The sequence below is a fragment of the Corvus brachyrhynchos genome, unplaced genomic scaffold (genome assembly GCF_000691975.1).
Source record: "Corvus brachyrhynchos isolate BGI_N302 unplaced genomic scaffold, ASM69197v1 scaffold191, whole genome shotgun sequence".
Classification (NCBI taxonomy): domain Eukaryota; kingdom Metazoa; phylum Chordata; class Aves; order Passeriformes; family Corvidae; genus Corvus; species Corvus brachyrhynchos.
The window spans coordinates 2,228,282-2,245,486 of record NW_008236487.1 but is presented as its reverse complement, the minus strand read 5'-3'; the positions used below and the strand labels follow the sequence as shown (position 1 = coordinate 2,245,486).

Here is a 17,205-nt window from a genome sequence, read left to right as displayed (position 1 = left end):
TGATCTCAAGGCTCCCCATGGCTTTTCCTCTCAGCCACTGTATGACGAGTGGTTACCCAGTTCGGAAGAACCCTTTTAACTTTATTTCTGAGGTCAAAAAGACCAGGCCTGTTGGCCTGAATTCTGCAATGAAAGCAGGGTTTAACCAGCAGTTGTAGTGCCCACGGCTGCTGCGTGGATATTTCATTCCCTTGCATGGTTTTTCTCCTTATTTGTGACAAAAGGAGAGATCTTTGATGACTCTCTGAATCATTGTCGCATCCCTGTCCTTCACTGATTTTGTAAATTACATATTGACATTTTAGCAATTATACCTCTGTGAGACATGCATTATATGTATTTATTTCTTTTTTCTGGTTTTCTGTGTGGTTCTTGAAGGTGGGGAATATAATGAATCTGAGGAAGAGTCTGGCAGAGATGAAGCAGAGAATGTGTAATTTGCTACTGCATGGTAATCCTAAACCAAACAAAAAAAAGGGAAACAAGGACTTACCAGGATCTACTATAATCTCTCCACACACAACCCCTTGGCTTTATCTGGCTTTACAAGGCCCTTGTTATTGGTGCTGGGCTTCATTTGCACAGTGACTCAAACATAGGACAAATAATGCCCACTCCTTCCTGGTGGTTCTTTGGTAGAAAAGTGGTTTTGGCAGAAACACCGGGAGCTGTTTTATGCCAGCAGCCCCAGCTGAGGACTCCACGTGCCCACCACGCTCCGTGTTATGCCCATTCAGCAGCACACCAGCCCTGAACCCCGGGCTCCAGGCTGGAAGGGGGCTCCTCAGATGAAAGCAACTCCTGGGCACTTTATCCAGCACAAGGCTGAGCGTTGCTGTGGCCACAGAGGCAGCCAAGGTGACTTTTTGCAAAAGCAGCTCAGGTCGGGCAGTTTTTAAACCCGAGTTTGCTCACCCCACCCTGCTCTCCCCATGGCCCATCTGCACGTGGAAGCAAACCTGAAAACAAACTCATTGTGCCTCCAGCACAAGGGTGAAGTGTCCAGGTTTAGCTGGTTTGCCTTGGCTCTTGGAGCTAAGCACCGGCAGCAGCTCTACCCTGAACTCCTGATGCGAGCACACACCTCTGTGCACGTGGCCTGTAGCCTCCCAGCTGCATTCAGGGTGTTTAGGAAGACCAGATCAAGAATAAACCACAAGACTGATTTTCTAGGGAATGTATCCCATAATATTTTATTCAAAAAAACACTGATTACTTTTCACTGAAATTAAATGGTTTTTTTCACTGACTTCAAAGATTCTTAAATATGTCTCTGCAGTTGTTTCCTTGATGGGTCACATCACTGGAAGGTTATGACACATTTAAGGCATTTTTCATAAGCGTAAGTTTTTAAATTTCAAGTTATAGCTAATTAGAAATGTCAGTCTCTTATCCCAACAACTTCTCAGTTCCTGAAAGTTCCTGAAAGTGCAGCTTTTTTCAGCTCCTTCACAGAGGCGAAGTGTTGGAAAAGCAAACAGAAACTTGGTTTTCTTACTCACCCACTGCAAGATCCTTTAGAAAGAGTGCAATGCATTCCTGAAGGTGAACAGGCTGAGAATTCCTCATCCTGATGACAAATAATACACTGGGATTTTTTCACCCCAGAAAAAATAATACGAATACAGAGTTGAACAGAATAATGGACCTTGCTAATACAGCGAAATAAATACCTGCTACGCCATGAAGGAGTAATTTCACAGCTATGCTCCAAGATTTCTCAATTCACCTTCCACATATCAACAGAAAATGGACATGATTTGTGAACTTCATCATCACTACCGAAATAAAATTAAGTTATACACACAGAATATCTACATTAGTTTTATAATTGTATATAATTTCTATAATAACATTAATCTAATTCTGTAATTTCTCAGTCCCACAAAAACAGCACCTTTGTAAAGATACAGTCACGGAGTATATTAGGCTGTAGGTACTTCCAGATCTGTTTCTGGGATCCTCGATCCCTTCCCAGACTGTGGCACATCAAGAGTTAACGCCATGAGTGCTTTAAAAGCCACACAAAATTTTTAACTTTCCTCACCACAGAGCCTTGTGATGAGCCTTTAGAACATTCTTGTTCCCACTGTCAGATATCACCAACCTTCCTTTCCAGCTCTCCTTACCTTTTCCCTCCAACTGTGTGGTCTTGCCTTGGCTGAACCAGCAGCACGGAGTGACAGGACTCTACAGGAGGTTTTAAAATTACTCAGTTTCTTTACAAAATTGTTTTCTTCAGAGCCTTTTTCTACCTGGGGGACATTTCCACTTCATGGGCAGAGAAGGAAAGGAGAGAGCAAGACAATTCCAGCTGGCAACCAGGTGAAGAATACTTAAGGAAAATCCCAAAAGTTCAAGCACATCAAGGCATCTCACTTCCCTTATCACCTGTGTATGGCCTGTGTTGTGCAAAATCACTAATTAGCTTCAGAATCTCTGCTGCTCTGAACATTTTCCTCTACAGGAAAGAAAATGCATCTAAACCCCTGATAAACCTGCTGAAATAATAATCACCTGCACAAATTTTTGCAAACTCATCTCGTAAATCAGAACTGCTCCAGTAGCTTCTGATTTAAAACACTTCTCTACACTGCCCGTGCAGTGATTCATTTCCAGGGAGGTTTTAAGGAGTGGGTGTCGTAAGAGTTCTGATCCTTCCTCCAGTTGTTTCTGGGGTGATTTTTTGGGTCTCCTGCTCAGCTTGCCAGCATCTAAATGGTGCTAAAAGGACAAAGGAAGTCTTGATCTCTTACTGGCTAGGTATGGTTACCACAGCTCTCCAGTCATACCACACACCTCCCTGGAACACCACACAGGCTTTCAGGCCAAACACCTCCCCTGGACTGGAACCCAGGCATCAGCATTAAGGAAAACGGTAAGGCAGCAGAGACAAGGACTAACTTCACCATCTTCTAAAGAGGAAATCACATAAATATAAAAAAAATACACAAAAGAAAAAGTTTCCAGCTGCAACAGTTCTTAGATCCTTTCTCTAGTTGAGTGTCTGCTGCTTCTTTCTTCATAGATGAATGTGAAGGCCGAGGTTGCTGAGTGCAGAATGTCTTTCTTGTTAAACACTTGTACGTGTCCACACTGGCACAGAGGTGCTGAGCTCCATGGACAATGCACAGCTTTCTGAGACATTCTGATACTCCTCCATGGGGCTACTGAGGATTCTTTTTCATATAAATCAAGAGATAGGCCGTTTCTCTCCTGTGCAGGCAAAGAAAAACCAAATCACAAGGTATGTTTGAAGATCTAGGTTGCAAGTAACATCCCAGGTTTGCTCCTGCTCAGCTTTCTGAGCTTTAGGTCAACTAAGCTGGTCCTCTCCAGTGTTCCCAAGATTCCCTGGCAGTGCTGTAGTTTATAGGAAGGATTATCTCCCTCCTATAAGCTCATTCTCGTATGATGCATCAGAACAAAAAGCACAGAGAAATCCTGACTGACACATCCAACTTCAGTCAGGATAGAGGAGGGTCCAAGGGGCAGTCCTAAGTAACAAGACCACTCCTGCAGCCCACTTTGTGACTGCTCAGCAACCCTGCAGGCTCCCAGGATAGGCATATGCAGTCCCACCAGAGTAACTGGGGCACAAGGATGCCTCTTCTCCTCTCCTGCATCCCCACTACACCCCAGGCAATATCCAGGCCAAAACATTTGTCTTCCCTCTCTTTGCTACCCTCATTCCAAAGTCCAGAGCAGCATCAGGAAAGAACAGGGATATGTTTGCATACCAGTAGAGGCTGGCATGTCCATAGGTGCATTTAACATCATCCCACGATACCTAGAGAAGAAACACACACAAGAGGAGGCTGATAAGAACTCTTAAGAGATGGACACATTCTGATACCATCCAGCAGTTCTCAGAAGAGTGGTTTAAGTGGCACTTCAGGAATTAACACCTTTCAATAAATTGGTTTATTGCTTTTACTCTTTGAGGAAAAGCAGTTCCTCTTCTGAACGTATACATTAAACAGGTGTAAGGTACATCAAGCAGGGTATTCAGCAAATGGCAAAGCAGAACCTGAGGCCTTGTTTGGTACAGAAGTGAGAGTCACTCTGCCCTCAGCCCAAAGCATCCTGTAGCAGAGATGCACAAAGCTCTGCAGCCTCAGTTTCCTTTCCTGGTTCTCCTTAGTTGGCAGCCAGTCAGACTGGATGAGACCTGGAGGAGCATCCAGAAAGGTACAAAAGAAACGTGGCTTGATGTGCTCACCTGGCAAACCTGAGAATCGTTGAAGCAATACCATTTACACTCTGTGAGGCTTCGAATGTAGGCACAGTAATGGCCACAGCTGCTTGATCCTGAATGGGCCACAACAGCAAAAAGCTCGTACTGCCAGGTAGCCTGCAGAGAGACACAAAGAGTAACTCTCAGTGCAGCAATTCTCATCTGCCATGGACTGTAGAGAAGCAGCAAGGGCGTGCATTTTGTAAAGAAAAAGGGGAAAAAAATCAGATTGGCCCTGAGTATCCTGCCTTTTTTGCTCTTACCCTCAGAGTTTTGCCTGTCAGCTATGGGCTGGCAGCCTCCCTGGAGACCAGAGGGCTGTGAAAAAGGCAACAGGACAACAAAGGAGCAGCAAAGAGGTTCACCACAGCCAACCTGCAGCGGTGACTTCTGTTGTTGCCACACTTCCCCTTGTTATTTCCCAGTAAGAGAAACAGACCCACAGTGGGGCAGATCCATCTCAGCTACTTGGCAAAGCTGTTGTGGCCGACAATACCCAACTCTGTGGCCAACAATACCAACAATACTGCATGGGAAATACCAGGAATAGAGTTCTTCTGTCTTAGACAGGTGAGATCTGCAAAGCCTGGCTTTTGTCCTTAAGGCAGGAAGTTCCAGTTTTGGTGCCTTTGGTTATTTAATCTGAGCACAGAACATTGACTGAAGCCGTTAAAACTATGGGATGTGAGACAACACCGGGCACAGGTAAAGTCTGAGACATAGATTTTTAAGACAGGCACTTAGAACTGAGACAAGGTGTGATCTCTTAAATTTTTATGAGACTGGAGCAGAGAGGAGAAAAAAATCTGCCCTTTTTGAACAGGGCCTTAGGAGTATCTCACCTTTTCACTGTCATCTGCTTGGCACTGATTTTCTGTCAAGACTTCATTGAAGTCAAGTTCTTGTGGGAATGGCAGGCAGTGACTTAGCTTGTGTGAGTGAGATGATCTTTCAAAGCAGAAGCGCTTCAGGTGCAAGGTCAGAGTCTGTGGCAGACGGACGAGCTTCATGCTCTGTAAAGCAATAAATAACACCATTGAAAACTAGGGAACAAACGCTGGGGAGGCGGGGTGGAAACAGCCATTGCCACCCAGTGCATGTAGAATGGAGAGCAGTCAGTGCTCCGGTGAATATTTGCCAGTTCCATGGGACAGCAGATGCCAAACCTTTGTAGCCCGTCTGCACACAAGGCACACCCACGTAACAGAGCTGTGATAACCAAGGTTTTCAGCTTTAGTGTGATCAGCACCCAGCCTTGGGTGCCTCAAGGGCTGCTTCATTTCTCACGTGCTTTCCTAGCCCCAGGCTGGTAGCACTAGGAAGGTGAGGAGAGACAAATCAACTTCCTGTGACATGTGACCACAGAAGGCTGACAGCTCCTTCCTTCCAGCACTGCCTTTGTTGGGATCATGCCGCTGCCACCAAGACACGTGGATGCCTTGTGGCCTCAGAGGCAGCCCAACAGTGACAATGCTGTGGAAAGTCCCCTCCAAGCCTTGGGCTGAGGCAGCCTCCCTCACACACCGCTCCCTTTAATGCACCCGCTCTCCATGAAACAGCCAATACATCATCTGGCAGAGACTCATACTGTAAGAACTGGGGAGAGCAGGGAAGAAAGGAAATCATAGTATCCTACCTTTATGTGTATGACCAGCTCCAGTGACATATCCTTATCTACCTCTGGAGCTACACAGCAGTGCAAAGGCCGACAGTGGGCACACAACATAAACTAACAGCAGCTTTTCTGCTGGCACAGAAATGCTACATCCCTCACTGACTTCTATTAAAACCCTTGAAAGTATTGTTTTGTGGCAAGAGCTACATCTACAACAGGGAACTTCCTAACAGGAGGAAAGATGCCTGTGGTTTATATCTCACTGACACTGCTCTGCTGACAAATCTGAGGTGCTGGTCTCCTCTTCAATTGATATGGTTGAGTCCTTTCCCCACCCTCCCCAGTCCTAAAGGGAGTTTTGGGTGTGAGACATGGGGAAATAATTCTCCAATTACCTGCAGAAAAGTTGTTTTCCTCCCACACTGTTGACAGAAACACATGTTTTGACCAGTCAGCTCTTCTGGATGGAAGAAGTATTGCAGAGACTCCTCCTAAGAAGACGGAGGAGATTTCTTTCAACTGAATTCCTTCGAGCTGGATTTTTATTTCTATGTTATTTCAGAGGGTCCAAGAAAACAGCAAAGCTACAGAAGGTGTGTTTTATTCAAAGGACAAAAGACTGCCTAGCAGCCTGAAAAAAATAGGTACCTCATTTCTCCTAGCTGCTGCTGTGATTGCATTAGTTGGGGGAAAAAAAAAAGCACCACATATTCCACAGAGAAGGTGTTGATGTGTGTCTTTTATACCTACTTCAAAGCCTTAGAGGTTTTCAGAGAAGCTCTTTAATGCTGAACCATTGTAAAGTGGTCAGAGAATCAATAAGGTCCGGTGGTCCACTGGCATTTGAAAAATCCACTGTATCCAGCAGCACACACACGGGCCACCAGCACTGCTGCATCTGGATGTCCACAGCAGCACTGACTCCACAGTGACAGGACACTGGGCAAACACAGGGATGCTGAGCTACCTAGGGCACCTCTCTGTGGTACCTGAGGACTCCCAGGTGCACATCACTGTGTAGTTTGAGTCTTTGAGTCTGTTACAGAGTATTTAATCAGCACTCTTTTTAGAAAAGCTCTTCACAGCCTTTATTTTTCAGTCCCCAAAGCAAGCACGTTTTTTGCGAGCTTTAAAGCTCCTCCAAACAAAGAAGAAATGTGAATGAGAAAAGACCACCTCGAAGTCCCAGACACTCTACAGAGACTCTTGTAAGGATTCTTGATAAGACCCAGAAGACACCACTACTGCAAGAGAAGGCTCCCACAGTGAACAGAAGGGAATCATCTCCTAAGGAAACAGTGCTGCTGCTAAACTTACCAGAGTCTTCAGCTTGTGAGAATTGGCATCCAACACTGGGAGTGGAAGGGTTAACATGGTGCTGTTGCTCTTTACTTCAAAAGAGCATTTCTGACAGGCCAGATGCTCCTGTATGCAGATTGTGTACAAATCCCTCAGCTCTTCAACCTGGAGGCGTGAAAATAAAGGCCAAAACAAGGTTTATGAAGAAGACAACTGAACTGTTTCCCTATGGGTGGGGAAGCCCACGTGGTCACACATTTCAAACAAGGTTATTGCTTCAAGGTTGGAACCAAGATGTGACAGTGACTTATGTGGACAGGGTACTTCCCACAATTTAAAGGAGAACAACTCCTTCCCCTAGTTCCCTAACAGAAGGGAAAGACACAGCCTGTAAGATCAGACAGTTAAATATCTGCTTTGATGCAGAATTGTTCTTTTTTGCTTGAAACTGCAACAGAAGCCTGTCTTCTGTATTAATAAAACTATGACAGCCAGTCAGGGAAGAGTCACTTTTCTCTTCCCAGTCCCATGGGAGGAGCTGTTGTATACATAATGTACTATCAGTGGCTAATTATAATGAAGTGCACGTGGCTGATTTCAAAGAATGGAAAAGCTGTGTCAAGATACACCAAATTACAGAAATTTGGGGGAAAAAAAAGAAATTACATATAACTAAATACAGTGCTGCAAAAAGATCAGTCTTCTGGTTATTAATCAGCTCTCCGACTAGAATGGAGACTGGCATGCCCTGAAAGTAGGATGAGCAAAACTTAACTGTGATTCAAAATACCGAAGCTTATGAAACAAAGATTCTCTGTCTCATTTGAAAGATGCAATGAGAGAGGGGATAATTTTTAAAATTTAACTTAGGTCAATTGCCAGTGGATGGGATCCTTCAAGGAGCAGAGAAAACTACACATGATAAGGGCCAAGGGTTCATCCTTACCAGCTCTGGCTTTTTCATCTGCTTCTTTAACAAGTTCCAGAGAGTCAGAAAGAGCTGAGCAGCATCATGCTGCACAAACACTGCACAAACAGAAAACACAACCTCAATCAGTATCATGAACAGCACCGAACACAGATTTCCCACAAATGGCAAAGGGAAATTTGTTGTCCCCCATTAGATCCAGTCTCTTGTTCCTGCAGACAGAGCTTAGACTGGGCACAAGCTGCAATTTCTCCATTGTGACCTGAGCAGGCAGTGGGAAAAGACAGGAGGGTTTGTACCACCCAGTGCAAAAGTCGTGTCCTTGTCACCAGATGTAGGGACAAGAGGATACTCAGTACCCACCAGAGGAGGGCTCAGATGGCTCTCTGAGTTGAGGGTTATATTTCATAGCATCATAGAATGGTTTGGGTTGGAAGGAGCCTTAAAGATCATCTGGTTCAACTCCCCCCACCCCGGGCAAAACCACCTTCCTCTAGACCAGCAAACACCTTTCAACCTGGCCTTGAACACTTGCAGGGATGCAGCATCCACAGCTTCCCTGGGCATCCTGTGTCAGTGTCTCACCACTCCCACAGTAAAAAATTTCTTCCCAATACTGAATCTAAACCTGCTCTCAGTTTCAAGCCATAACGCCTTGTCTTATCACCTTTATGTCACATGTCCTATCATGCCCTTGGGAACAGCCCCTTTTGAATCCTCCTTAGAAACAATACAGGGAAGATTCTTTATTACTCCACACACCTGTTTCCCTCATCCCCTCATGCCCCATGAAGGATTAAACTAGTCCTGAGCGCTGAGATAAAAGTGACAGGAGGGCCTATCCATATGTCTCACACACCAGATAGTATAAACCCCTTGATCCTTATCTCTCTTTAACTGGAAGAGAGATGGCTGACTGCAAAGCCACTCAGAGTCAGGGGAAAAATGATGCAAGCAGGGATATTGAGCTTATCTTGTGCTCCTCTTTCATAAAGGTCAGGGCACCTCCCCTTTCAGTGCTCTCCTGTTTGGGCTTTTATATTATAAAGATAAGGGGATTTGGTTATACCCTGTGTATTTGTACACATAGACAGACTCTTGGCATCCCATTGTCACTGGCCACCCACGCATTAAAAAGCTCACTCCTTTAGAACTTTGACCATTTGGGAGATTTAGCCTGAAAATTCTTCTCTCTGCCCTTATAAGAAGGAGCAAGAAGGGGATCTGTGCGAACTCGTTCTCTTTTCCACACTATCCCTTTCTTCCAGTAAGTAACAGCAGCTATTTCACTATCATGATGCCAGTACAGCAAGACAAATCACACAGTGAACTGGCCTCTCTGCCCTGCACAGCCCTTTCCTCCTGGCCAGTATCCATAGCTGGATCTTCTAGCAGTCTGATAGTCTTCCCACCCTTTGGACATCAGCAAATACATCCAGGGTTTTTCTCCTCTCTTCCCAAGTAAGACACAGCATTGCACTCACAGCTGGGAGGCAGCTACAAAGAGCACTGTGTCTCTGTGCACCTAACTCCTGACATTTCTGAATTCCTGAAGGAGATGTTGGAGTCTGCACTGCTTGTAAGTGCTGGATGATGAGCCCCCTGGTCTGCAGACAGAGGTGGGCACGAGGCAGCGCCACTACTTACATTTCACCCTGTGCAGTGAAAGGCAGCAAGCCAGGTCTGTGGGACTAACAGCTTTGCACTTGCCACGCTGCATCTTCTCCAAGAGCAGGAGCATTTGGTATGGAACACTGTTCTTCCTCTGCACATGAGATGACGGTACTGCAATCCTGAAAGGGGAAGAAGCAACACCAGTGGTAATCAGGCTGTACAATGGAGAAATACCAGACATCACACCTGAAGGAGCCCAGGTCAGTAGCAGAGGCAGCAGCTCAAGGGGAATCAGAATGGGTACATTTTCAGCAAAAGAAGGAAAAAGGGGAAGCAGTCACCTGCACTAGCTTGTCCCACAGTGCAGGCTGACAGTTCTAAAGTAAAAGGCCAAAATTTTAAGTTGGTTTGTTCCTGAATAAGGGACAGGCCAAATGGGACCTCAAGTGCTTTCTGGCCTCTAGAAACAACATAAGTTACAGACAATTTCAGAGCTTTTCTTGCCTCCCACCCATTGATGTTCTCATTCTCAACATGCCCTCAAAATTTCATGGGCATATATATCATAATGCTTGTATTTCAACTACATGCCAACAAAACCTTTTAATTCTCCGTGAATTTATTGTAGCCCACAGGTTTTTCTAAGTCTTTCTTCAAATAAGCATGGTAACCTACAGTCTACATTATTTAGCTTTGCCCAGTTATGACACTTCTCATCTCTGCACGTCTGTAATTTGTCTTCTTTCTCCTCTGCACCGTAGTGAGCACATAAGAAAGGACTGAATAGGAATGATCCACTTAGATGATTAAAGCTGCAGTGAACTGAGTAAATTGAAAACAAATCAAACCAGTTATTAGTGTGGTCGGTAGGGAGACGGAAGCCCAAAACCTCCTCAAAAGCATGCAGAGACAACAGCCAGGCAAAACAAAGTAATGCTATGTATTCATGATCTGCAACACCACTCTTCTCTATCAGGGGCTAGCCAGGGCAAACAGGGCCCAGAGGCCAGGGATTGCAGTAGGTTTATGTTTACATGCTTAAAGTGACAAAATTAATAGTGGATATGGCTACATGTGACACATCCTTTATTTTAACGGCCTCTGAGTAAACCTGGAATAGAATTACATCCTGTTATGGAAAAGAGAGATACAAGCCAGAAAGACCCAGTTCAGGATGTGAACCAGAGATGACTAACAAGGCAGAACACTGCAACTTCTCCCTTTGCAGGGCCTAGTCTGTAGATGACAGACACAACAAGGCAGAGACCTCGCTGAGGGAACAAAAGCATCCCCATAGCACCTCGGTGATGCAAGCCTTCAAGGGCACATCCCATATGAAAAAGGAGTGGAGACAACACAGCAACGACAGAAATATCTCCGGTAGCTCAAACAGGTGGTACCTTCGGAGTATCCCTGTGAAGCGTATGTTCATGAGGAACACTTGGAGCAGAGAGTTCAGACAGCAGCTCAGTCCAAGGTTGTACAGTCCAATAGCTTCTGTAGGGTAGAAAAAGAGGAAGTGAGGCCTGGGGATAGGTACAAGAAAAGAAAGTGGAAATTATTTGAAAGTGGCAAACTCTTCTTGCACATATTCAGGCATTCAGTGGATAGGCCCAGCACCTTGGTCAGAGCTGGAAACGTGTTCAATCTATTCTTCCGTTGCTCAAGCAAGTAACATTGGGTTTTGTTTGGCAACTGACAGGAAAATCCAAGTAAGCCTGGCTAATGATGCTCAGATTTCTCCCAGTTCCTCTATCTTCAGTCCTCTCATAACACACCTAAACATAAAATAGAACAACAAGAGGCAAAGGTCGCCTGTATGAGGGGAATAACTAGGTCCTAGTCCATAGCTTAGCAAATCCAGCACTGCTGGCTGTGTTTGGAAAGAGACAGAGCCAGCAGCTAGGCCTTTTCAGCTGCAATGGCCAATTTATGGAGCTAAATAGGGAAAAAGCTCTGAGATCTCCATGTAATCCATTCTCAAAAAACTCAACATGGTTACTTGGCAAGGCAAAATGAGAATCATCTGCATATTTCTCAGTGAAGACATAAGGAGTAGGAGAAAATAAAGCCTATGGACAGAGAATGGAACAGCAGGCATTAGAAATAGAAAATATGAGAGCAAAGAATAGGCAAAACATTATTACCATTTTTTAAGTCTGCCACACCAAAGACAGACATCAGCCTCTGGTTTTTGGCCTTTGCCTCTTTGGTTTCCTCTTCATTATTTCGTACTTCGGTTTCTGCCTCCATGGTCTCGCTTAATGCCAGCTCTGGTTTCTTGCTTCTTTCTTGACGCCCACTTCTTTGTCCCATCAACAATATTGTTCAAAGACAGAAGGACTGCAGAGAGACACAGAAAGATCAGAAAGAGTGGGAGCATCCCAAAACACAGGACTTGTCCACAACATTTTCATTATGAAAAAGGTGAAATCATAAAATCATTGAATGGTTTGGGTTGGAAAGGAACTTTAAAGATTATCTAGTTCCAACCCCTCGTGCCATGGGCAGGGATGCCACCCACTAGATCAGGTTGCTGAGGGGCCCATCCAGCCCAGCCTGGAATATCAATAAAGTCAGTAAGATTACTGTAACAGCATTTGGGATATTTGAATTAACATGAGTGTTGAGGCATGTGGGCTATTGCTAAGGGAACAGAAAGGGAATCTGATGACAATTGCTCATCCTGTCTTCCTCTTGTGGCTAAATAAATAAATGAGCCTTCAGTTCCACAGAAACAGCTCCATCTAGCCACGGAACTCCACGTATCCCTGTTTGAAAAGATTTGGTAAATAAGATGATTAAAATTGCCCAAAAGGCAGATGTTGCAAAACTCCTCTGTTTAGAAAAAGAAATGTTTTATCACACAAAGTAGCCCAAGTATTCAAAAGGCCAAGTTTCACCTTCTCTCCTGACCAGATAAGCACGTTTAGTTTCTGTACTGGGCTCCCCAGCATTGGTTTTAAGCGCCTGAGTCACAGCATTACTGTGACACTTTGGACTGTAATTTTGAAAGACGTTCAAGCACCAACATATCAGTTTCTTTTTCTGTTCCTTCAAGTGATCACAGGCAAAGTAACTGTTTGTGGAAGAGAACCATTATAATGCCTTGATTTTAAAGGAAGGATTTAACAGACCATTATTCTGACAGTCTCCTGTGACTCAGCTACTAAAGCAAAACAAAAATACATGGACAAAACAATATAGTAAAAGTTCAAATGCAAAAATGAAACTTTCTAACAGCCCACTGCCAACATGCAGACAGAATCAGAAAAAAGCAGATATTCACGGGGAAGGGGGGAAGACCAAAATAAATGCTCAGAAATTATTATCCTACAAACATTAAACAGCACGTAAAATCAGCCTAAGGCCAAGCACTGAAAGAATGAAGAAAAGCTACTAAGAAAGGAAAATAAGCAAAATCCTCATTCTGCCTTTCATAAAAAAGAAAACCTTTGCTTTAAAAGCATGTTTTTGGGTTAACTGTGCCTAATAGTGTCAAATATCAAAGTTACTCAAGATTTGGGCAGAGAAGCTAGAAATGGATTTTTTTCCCCGATTATTACCTTTAAGCTTAAGTATACTTACTCCCAACTGTACTTTTGATTGTTTACTGCTGAAGATTACTTTTGCTCTCTAAGTGTCACACACTAAGAGTCACTAAATATTGTCAAATTTGCTGAGAAGTTTTATTCAGGGGGAAAAAAAAAAAAATCAACTCTGACATTCAAAGACAGATTCAAGAACGTGACTTTTTATACCCAAGCCCGGTGATTAGAACAGCTACACAGAAAAAAAGAAATTTCATCTGATTTCGCCCTTGCCGAAACAGAGCCTGAACACACGCTGCCTGTTTTCCTGGAAATGATTTAACGACGCGTTCAGGTTTCTGTAAGCTGAGCTGGAATGGGAGCCCATCTCGGGCGGGTGGGTTTAGCTGGTGTAGTATCAGCCAGAAGGTAAGGGATGCTCACAGGCAGTGGGGATGTGGAAAGAGACAGAAAGGAGAGGGACAGGCAGCACAGAGGTAGCTGAACAACAGCTGGGGATGTACTGGGGATAAAGCAAACCTGCAAGACGCATGTTTTGTCAGGAAAGGGAGGATTAAAGACCAAGCACAGGGCTAAATGGCTTTGGGTGACTTGAGGGAAAGGTAGAAAGATCTTAGGGATCTTAGGGCAGGAAGGTGCAGTGGGATACAGGAGGATTTGTGTCTCTGGTTCTATGAAATTCTCTCCCAGTCACCCCTATCAGGAATCCTGCTGTGGGACCAGGGACACAAACAGAACTTCCCAACCCTTGGAACCGCCTCGTTTTAGCTATCAGAAATACAGCCTTCCTAAGATTTGCACTTGACCTCCTTTTCCCTGCACAAGTATATAAAACAACTGGTGAGTGAGCCGAGGAAGTGGGGAGCAGGCTCTCCTCCTACCCCTATTTCTACTCTCTCCCTGGAGAAGCAGCATCTTGGTTTCACGTCAGGGGTAGGACTCGGTACCTCAGCGCACGTGGCTTGGCCAAGCCAAGCGGCTGCACCAGCACTGGGCAGAGAACAGAGAGCAGTGATACCCTCCTCGTACCCTCCACCCCATAATCATCTACCCTCACCCTCCCTCAGCCATCCCAGCATCTTCCCTTTCACCCTGGCCTGTTCCACTCTCCATCTGCCCTCCCAAGACACTGGCTTCTCATGACAAACCCCCAGCTGCCTCTTCACACCCCACGAGGATGGCTCCCACCTCTGGCACTTGTCGTCCCTTCCCTGTCAGCTCCTTTCCCGTCACGGGAATCTTGGGGTGCAGATGGTGCTAGGGCAGGCTGTGGGCTGCATAGGGAGGCCAGGATGGGGCTCTGAGCAGTCTATTCTAGTGGAAGGTGTCCCTGGCCTCAGCAGGGGGGTTGGAACTAGATCTTCAAGGTCCCTTCCAACCCAAACCATTCTATGTTTCCATGGTCCCCCTGAGGTGCTCCATGAAGGGCTCCAGAAGGGATTCAGTGTCACGACCCACCCTTAAAAGAAGGAAGGGAAGGAAGCACCTGAGAGCGCATCACCTCCACACTTCTCTGGGATGCAACTGAAAGGAGACTTCCCCCTCAGCTGCTAACCTACTCTCCGTTATTTCCCTCTCTTTCTATTTCCTTCCCTCCTGACACACTGCCCCTCTGGCATCCGATCTCACAAACCAGCAAAAAGGCTTCTTACCAATTCCCGCAGGACCAGCAGCGCTTCGAGCTGGAGCTCACAGCGCAGCTGCTGACAGGGGGCAGCGGGGGCTCGCACACCACATCTGCCCGCGCCGGAGCGGTGCGGAGAAGCCGCGGGCAGCGGGAGGGCAGCGGGACTCGGGAGAGCGGCGGGCGGAGCGGGGCGGCCCCGCCGCGTCAGGCAGAGGCAGTGCCCGCCCCGCCGCGCAGTTTTCATTTCCCGCTCGGCCGGGAGCAGCCACAGAAAGTGAAACTCGGAGCCGCCCTGCGCCGCCTCATCCCGGCACGCAGCGGGCTGGGAGAAAGCACACAGCTCGCTTTGCGTGGGGGAGGCACTCTGGGGATGAAGCGTCCCCGCACAGCTCATCCGGCAGCACGGGTGAGGACAGCAGGTACTGCCAGCCCTGCGTTCGGCACCGCTGGGCCGTGGGAAGGAGACAGCACACAGGAGGCTTTCAGAGGGGCTGGCTGGAGCTCATCAGAGCTTTCCCTGGGGAGAGGTCCCAGTTGCGCACCCTCTGGGCAGGTAGTGGGGAACGTGCTCGCACTCCCTGGCTCTGTCACAGGCAGCACAACTCGTCAGTTCTCAGCAGTCCGAGGTCTTCAGCCGGGACAGTGGAAACTGCCCTGAATCGTCACAGGGAGCGGTGTGGACATCTGTAGGGACTTGTGAGCAGAAGGGCACAGATGACTCAGCGTCTTAGCTGTGACTGAGGCAGAGGCTCTCAGCAATAGTTTAAATTTAGTGATGGTCCCTTCCTATTGGTGGCTTGTATGGCCACTGCCTGATAGAAGGGAGAGAGATGAACAGCTGAGCCATAAATTGCCGAGAGACAATGAAACAAAGTGTAAAAGGACACTGAAGGTTAGATAGGAACTAGATCTGCCAGGTGGAAGTTAGTGAAGCAGAGTGCAGCTGAAACAGCTTTTGGTAATGACCCCTGTGAGAGCCTGGGGCGCTCAGGAGGAATGTTAAGGATATTTTAAGCTTTGCCTGCGGAACTCAGTCGCGACACGCCACTTCCAAGGCAGGCAGCAGGCAGAAGTGTGAGCCCAGAAAATGGGCTCAGGTGAAGGGATGGCTAAAAGTGAAAGGCGCAGTGTTTGGGTGCCCAAACGCACTGCCTGCCGAGCTCACGGTGTAGTGTCCCTTTGACAAAAGCTGCTAGCCCCTGACAATTGCCACGGCACTTCTGGTGTCCAGAGAGCTCCAAAAAGTGCATTGACTGCTTCAAGAGCCGGGCTCCTGGTTACTGAGTGTCCTTGCAAATGACGTAAATCGTAGTGTTGGTGGTCAGGATGAGATCTAAGCAGCCTTCGGGAAGTTAAGGAATCCACACCCCTTTGTTACGGCCCATCAGCCGTGAATGAGGTGTGAATGTCGCAGTACTTCGGAGAGGAGTTTTCACAGCTGGGTCATTGCGTAAGGGAGGCATGACAAGGACTTACCCCACCTCGAAGGATTTGCTTTTTATCAGCTGCTTCCTTTATCTGGAAACCCAGTTTGTAGCCTCAGGTGGGCACGTCCTTCTGCACCTGGGAAGCCCCTCCCTGCACCCAGCGATTGCTCGAGCCCTGAGCACCGCCACTCCGGTCTCTTACAGCACCTGGGCGGTGCCTGCGATGGCCGAGTGTTTGAGATGTTTATCGCCAGCAGAGCGGCGATTCACAGCGCGCACTGTTGGAGCAATTTGGTTTTCTTGGTTTAGGAACAGGAATGTAGACTCTGCTGTAAACACCTCTGTACAAAACATTGGTTTTCCCCCATTCTGTATCCTAGAAAAATCGAAAAATCCAGCCTGTGTTTTGCCCCAGTCTGTGTTCTGCCTGATCTGGTCTGGGGTTTTCCCCATTCCGTATCCCGGAAAAAATCCAGTCCGGGTTTTCTCCATTCCGTATTCCAGAAAAATCCAGTCCGGGTTTTCCCCCATTCCGTATCCCGGAAAAATCCAGTCCGGGTTTTTCCCCATTCCATATCCCGGAAAAATCCAGTCCGGGTTTTCCCCTCTGCCGTAGCCCAGGCCCGATCCGGCGCACTTTGCAGCGGTGCCCACTGTAATCCCGATCGAGTCTATTTTTCTTCATGTTAGTCGGCTTCAGATTTAATACGAACAGCAGCAAGGTTTGCTCAGCTTATTGAGAGAGTCTGAGTGTGGGATTTAGTGAAATTCCTGTGGAAATCAGTGTCCGAGGCAGCCCCAGGTGTGGTCAGTGAGGGTGAGGAGGGATGATCCAGCCCCAGGTGTGGTCAGTGAGGATGAGGAGGGATGATCCAGCCCCAGGTGTGGTCAGTGAGGATGAGGAGGG

At 46.6% G+C, this 17,205-nt stretch overlaps 1 protein-coding gene and 1 long non-coding RNA gene across 4 annotated transcripts in view; one reads left to right on the top strand and one right to left on the bottom strand.

The window, feature by feature from the left end:
- Positions 1–1,162: 1,162 nt before the first annotated feature.
- USP18 (ubiquitin specific peptidase 18) lies at positions 1,163–16,469 on the bottom strand. 2 transcript variants are annotated; one of them, XM_017726264.1, is made up of 11 exons: positions 16,348–16,469; positions 11,841–12,036; positions 11,094–11,190; positions 9,727–9,872; positions 8,098–8,177; positions 7,170–7,316; positions 6,248–6,343; positions 5,080–5,250; positions 4,223–4,354; positions 3,741–3,790; positions 1,163–3,216 (listed from the first exon to the last, which is right to left on the bottom strand). In XM_017726264.1, the coding sequence occupies exons 2-11, from the start codon at positions 12,007–12,009 to the stop codon at positions 3,168–3,170; spliced, it is 1,137 nt and encodes a 378-aa protein (XP_017581753.1). In that variant the 5' UTR covers positions 12,010–12,036; positions 16,348–16,469; the 3' UTR covers positions 1,163–3,167. The 2 variants fall into 2 exon arrangements, with proteins under 2 accessions (XP_017581753.1, XP_008642224.1); XM_008644002.2 differs by lacking the exon at positions 16,348–16,469 and adding an exon at positions 14,897–15,044.
- Positions 16,470–16,884: 415 nt separating this feature from the next.
- Positions 16,885–17,205, top strand: part of LOC108444691 — an 8,120-nt gene continuing 7,799 nt past the window's right edge. The window contains exon 1 of one of the 2 annotated variants that reach the window (XR_001859326.1): positions 16,885–16,983. This is a non-coding gene — a long non-coding RNA (uncharacterized LOC108444691). Of the gene's footprint in view, positions 17,021–17,205 lie in introns of both variants that reach the window. The other variant, XR_001859325.1, reaches the window with a different exon arrangement.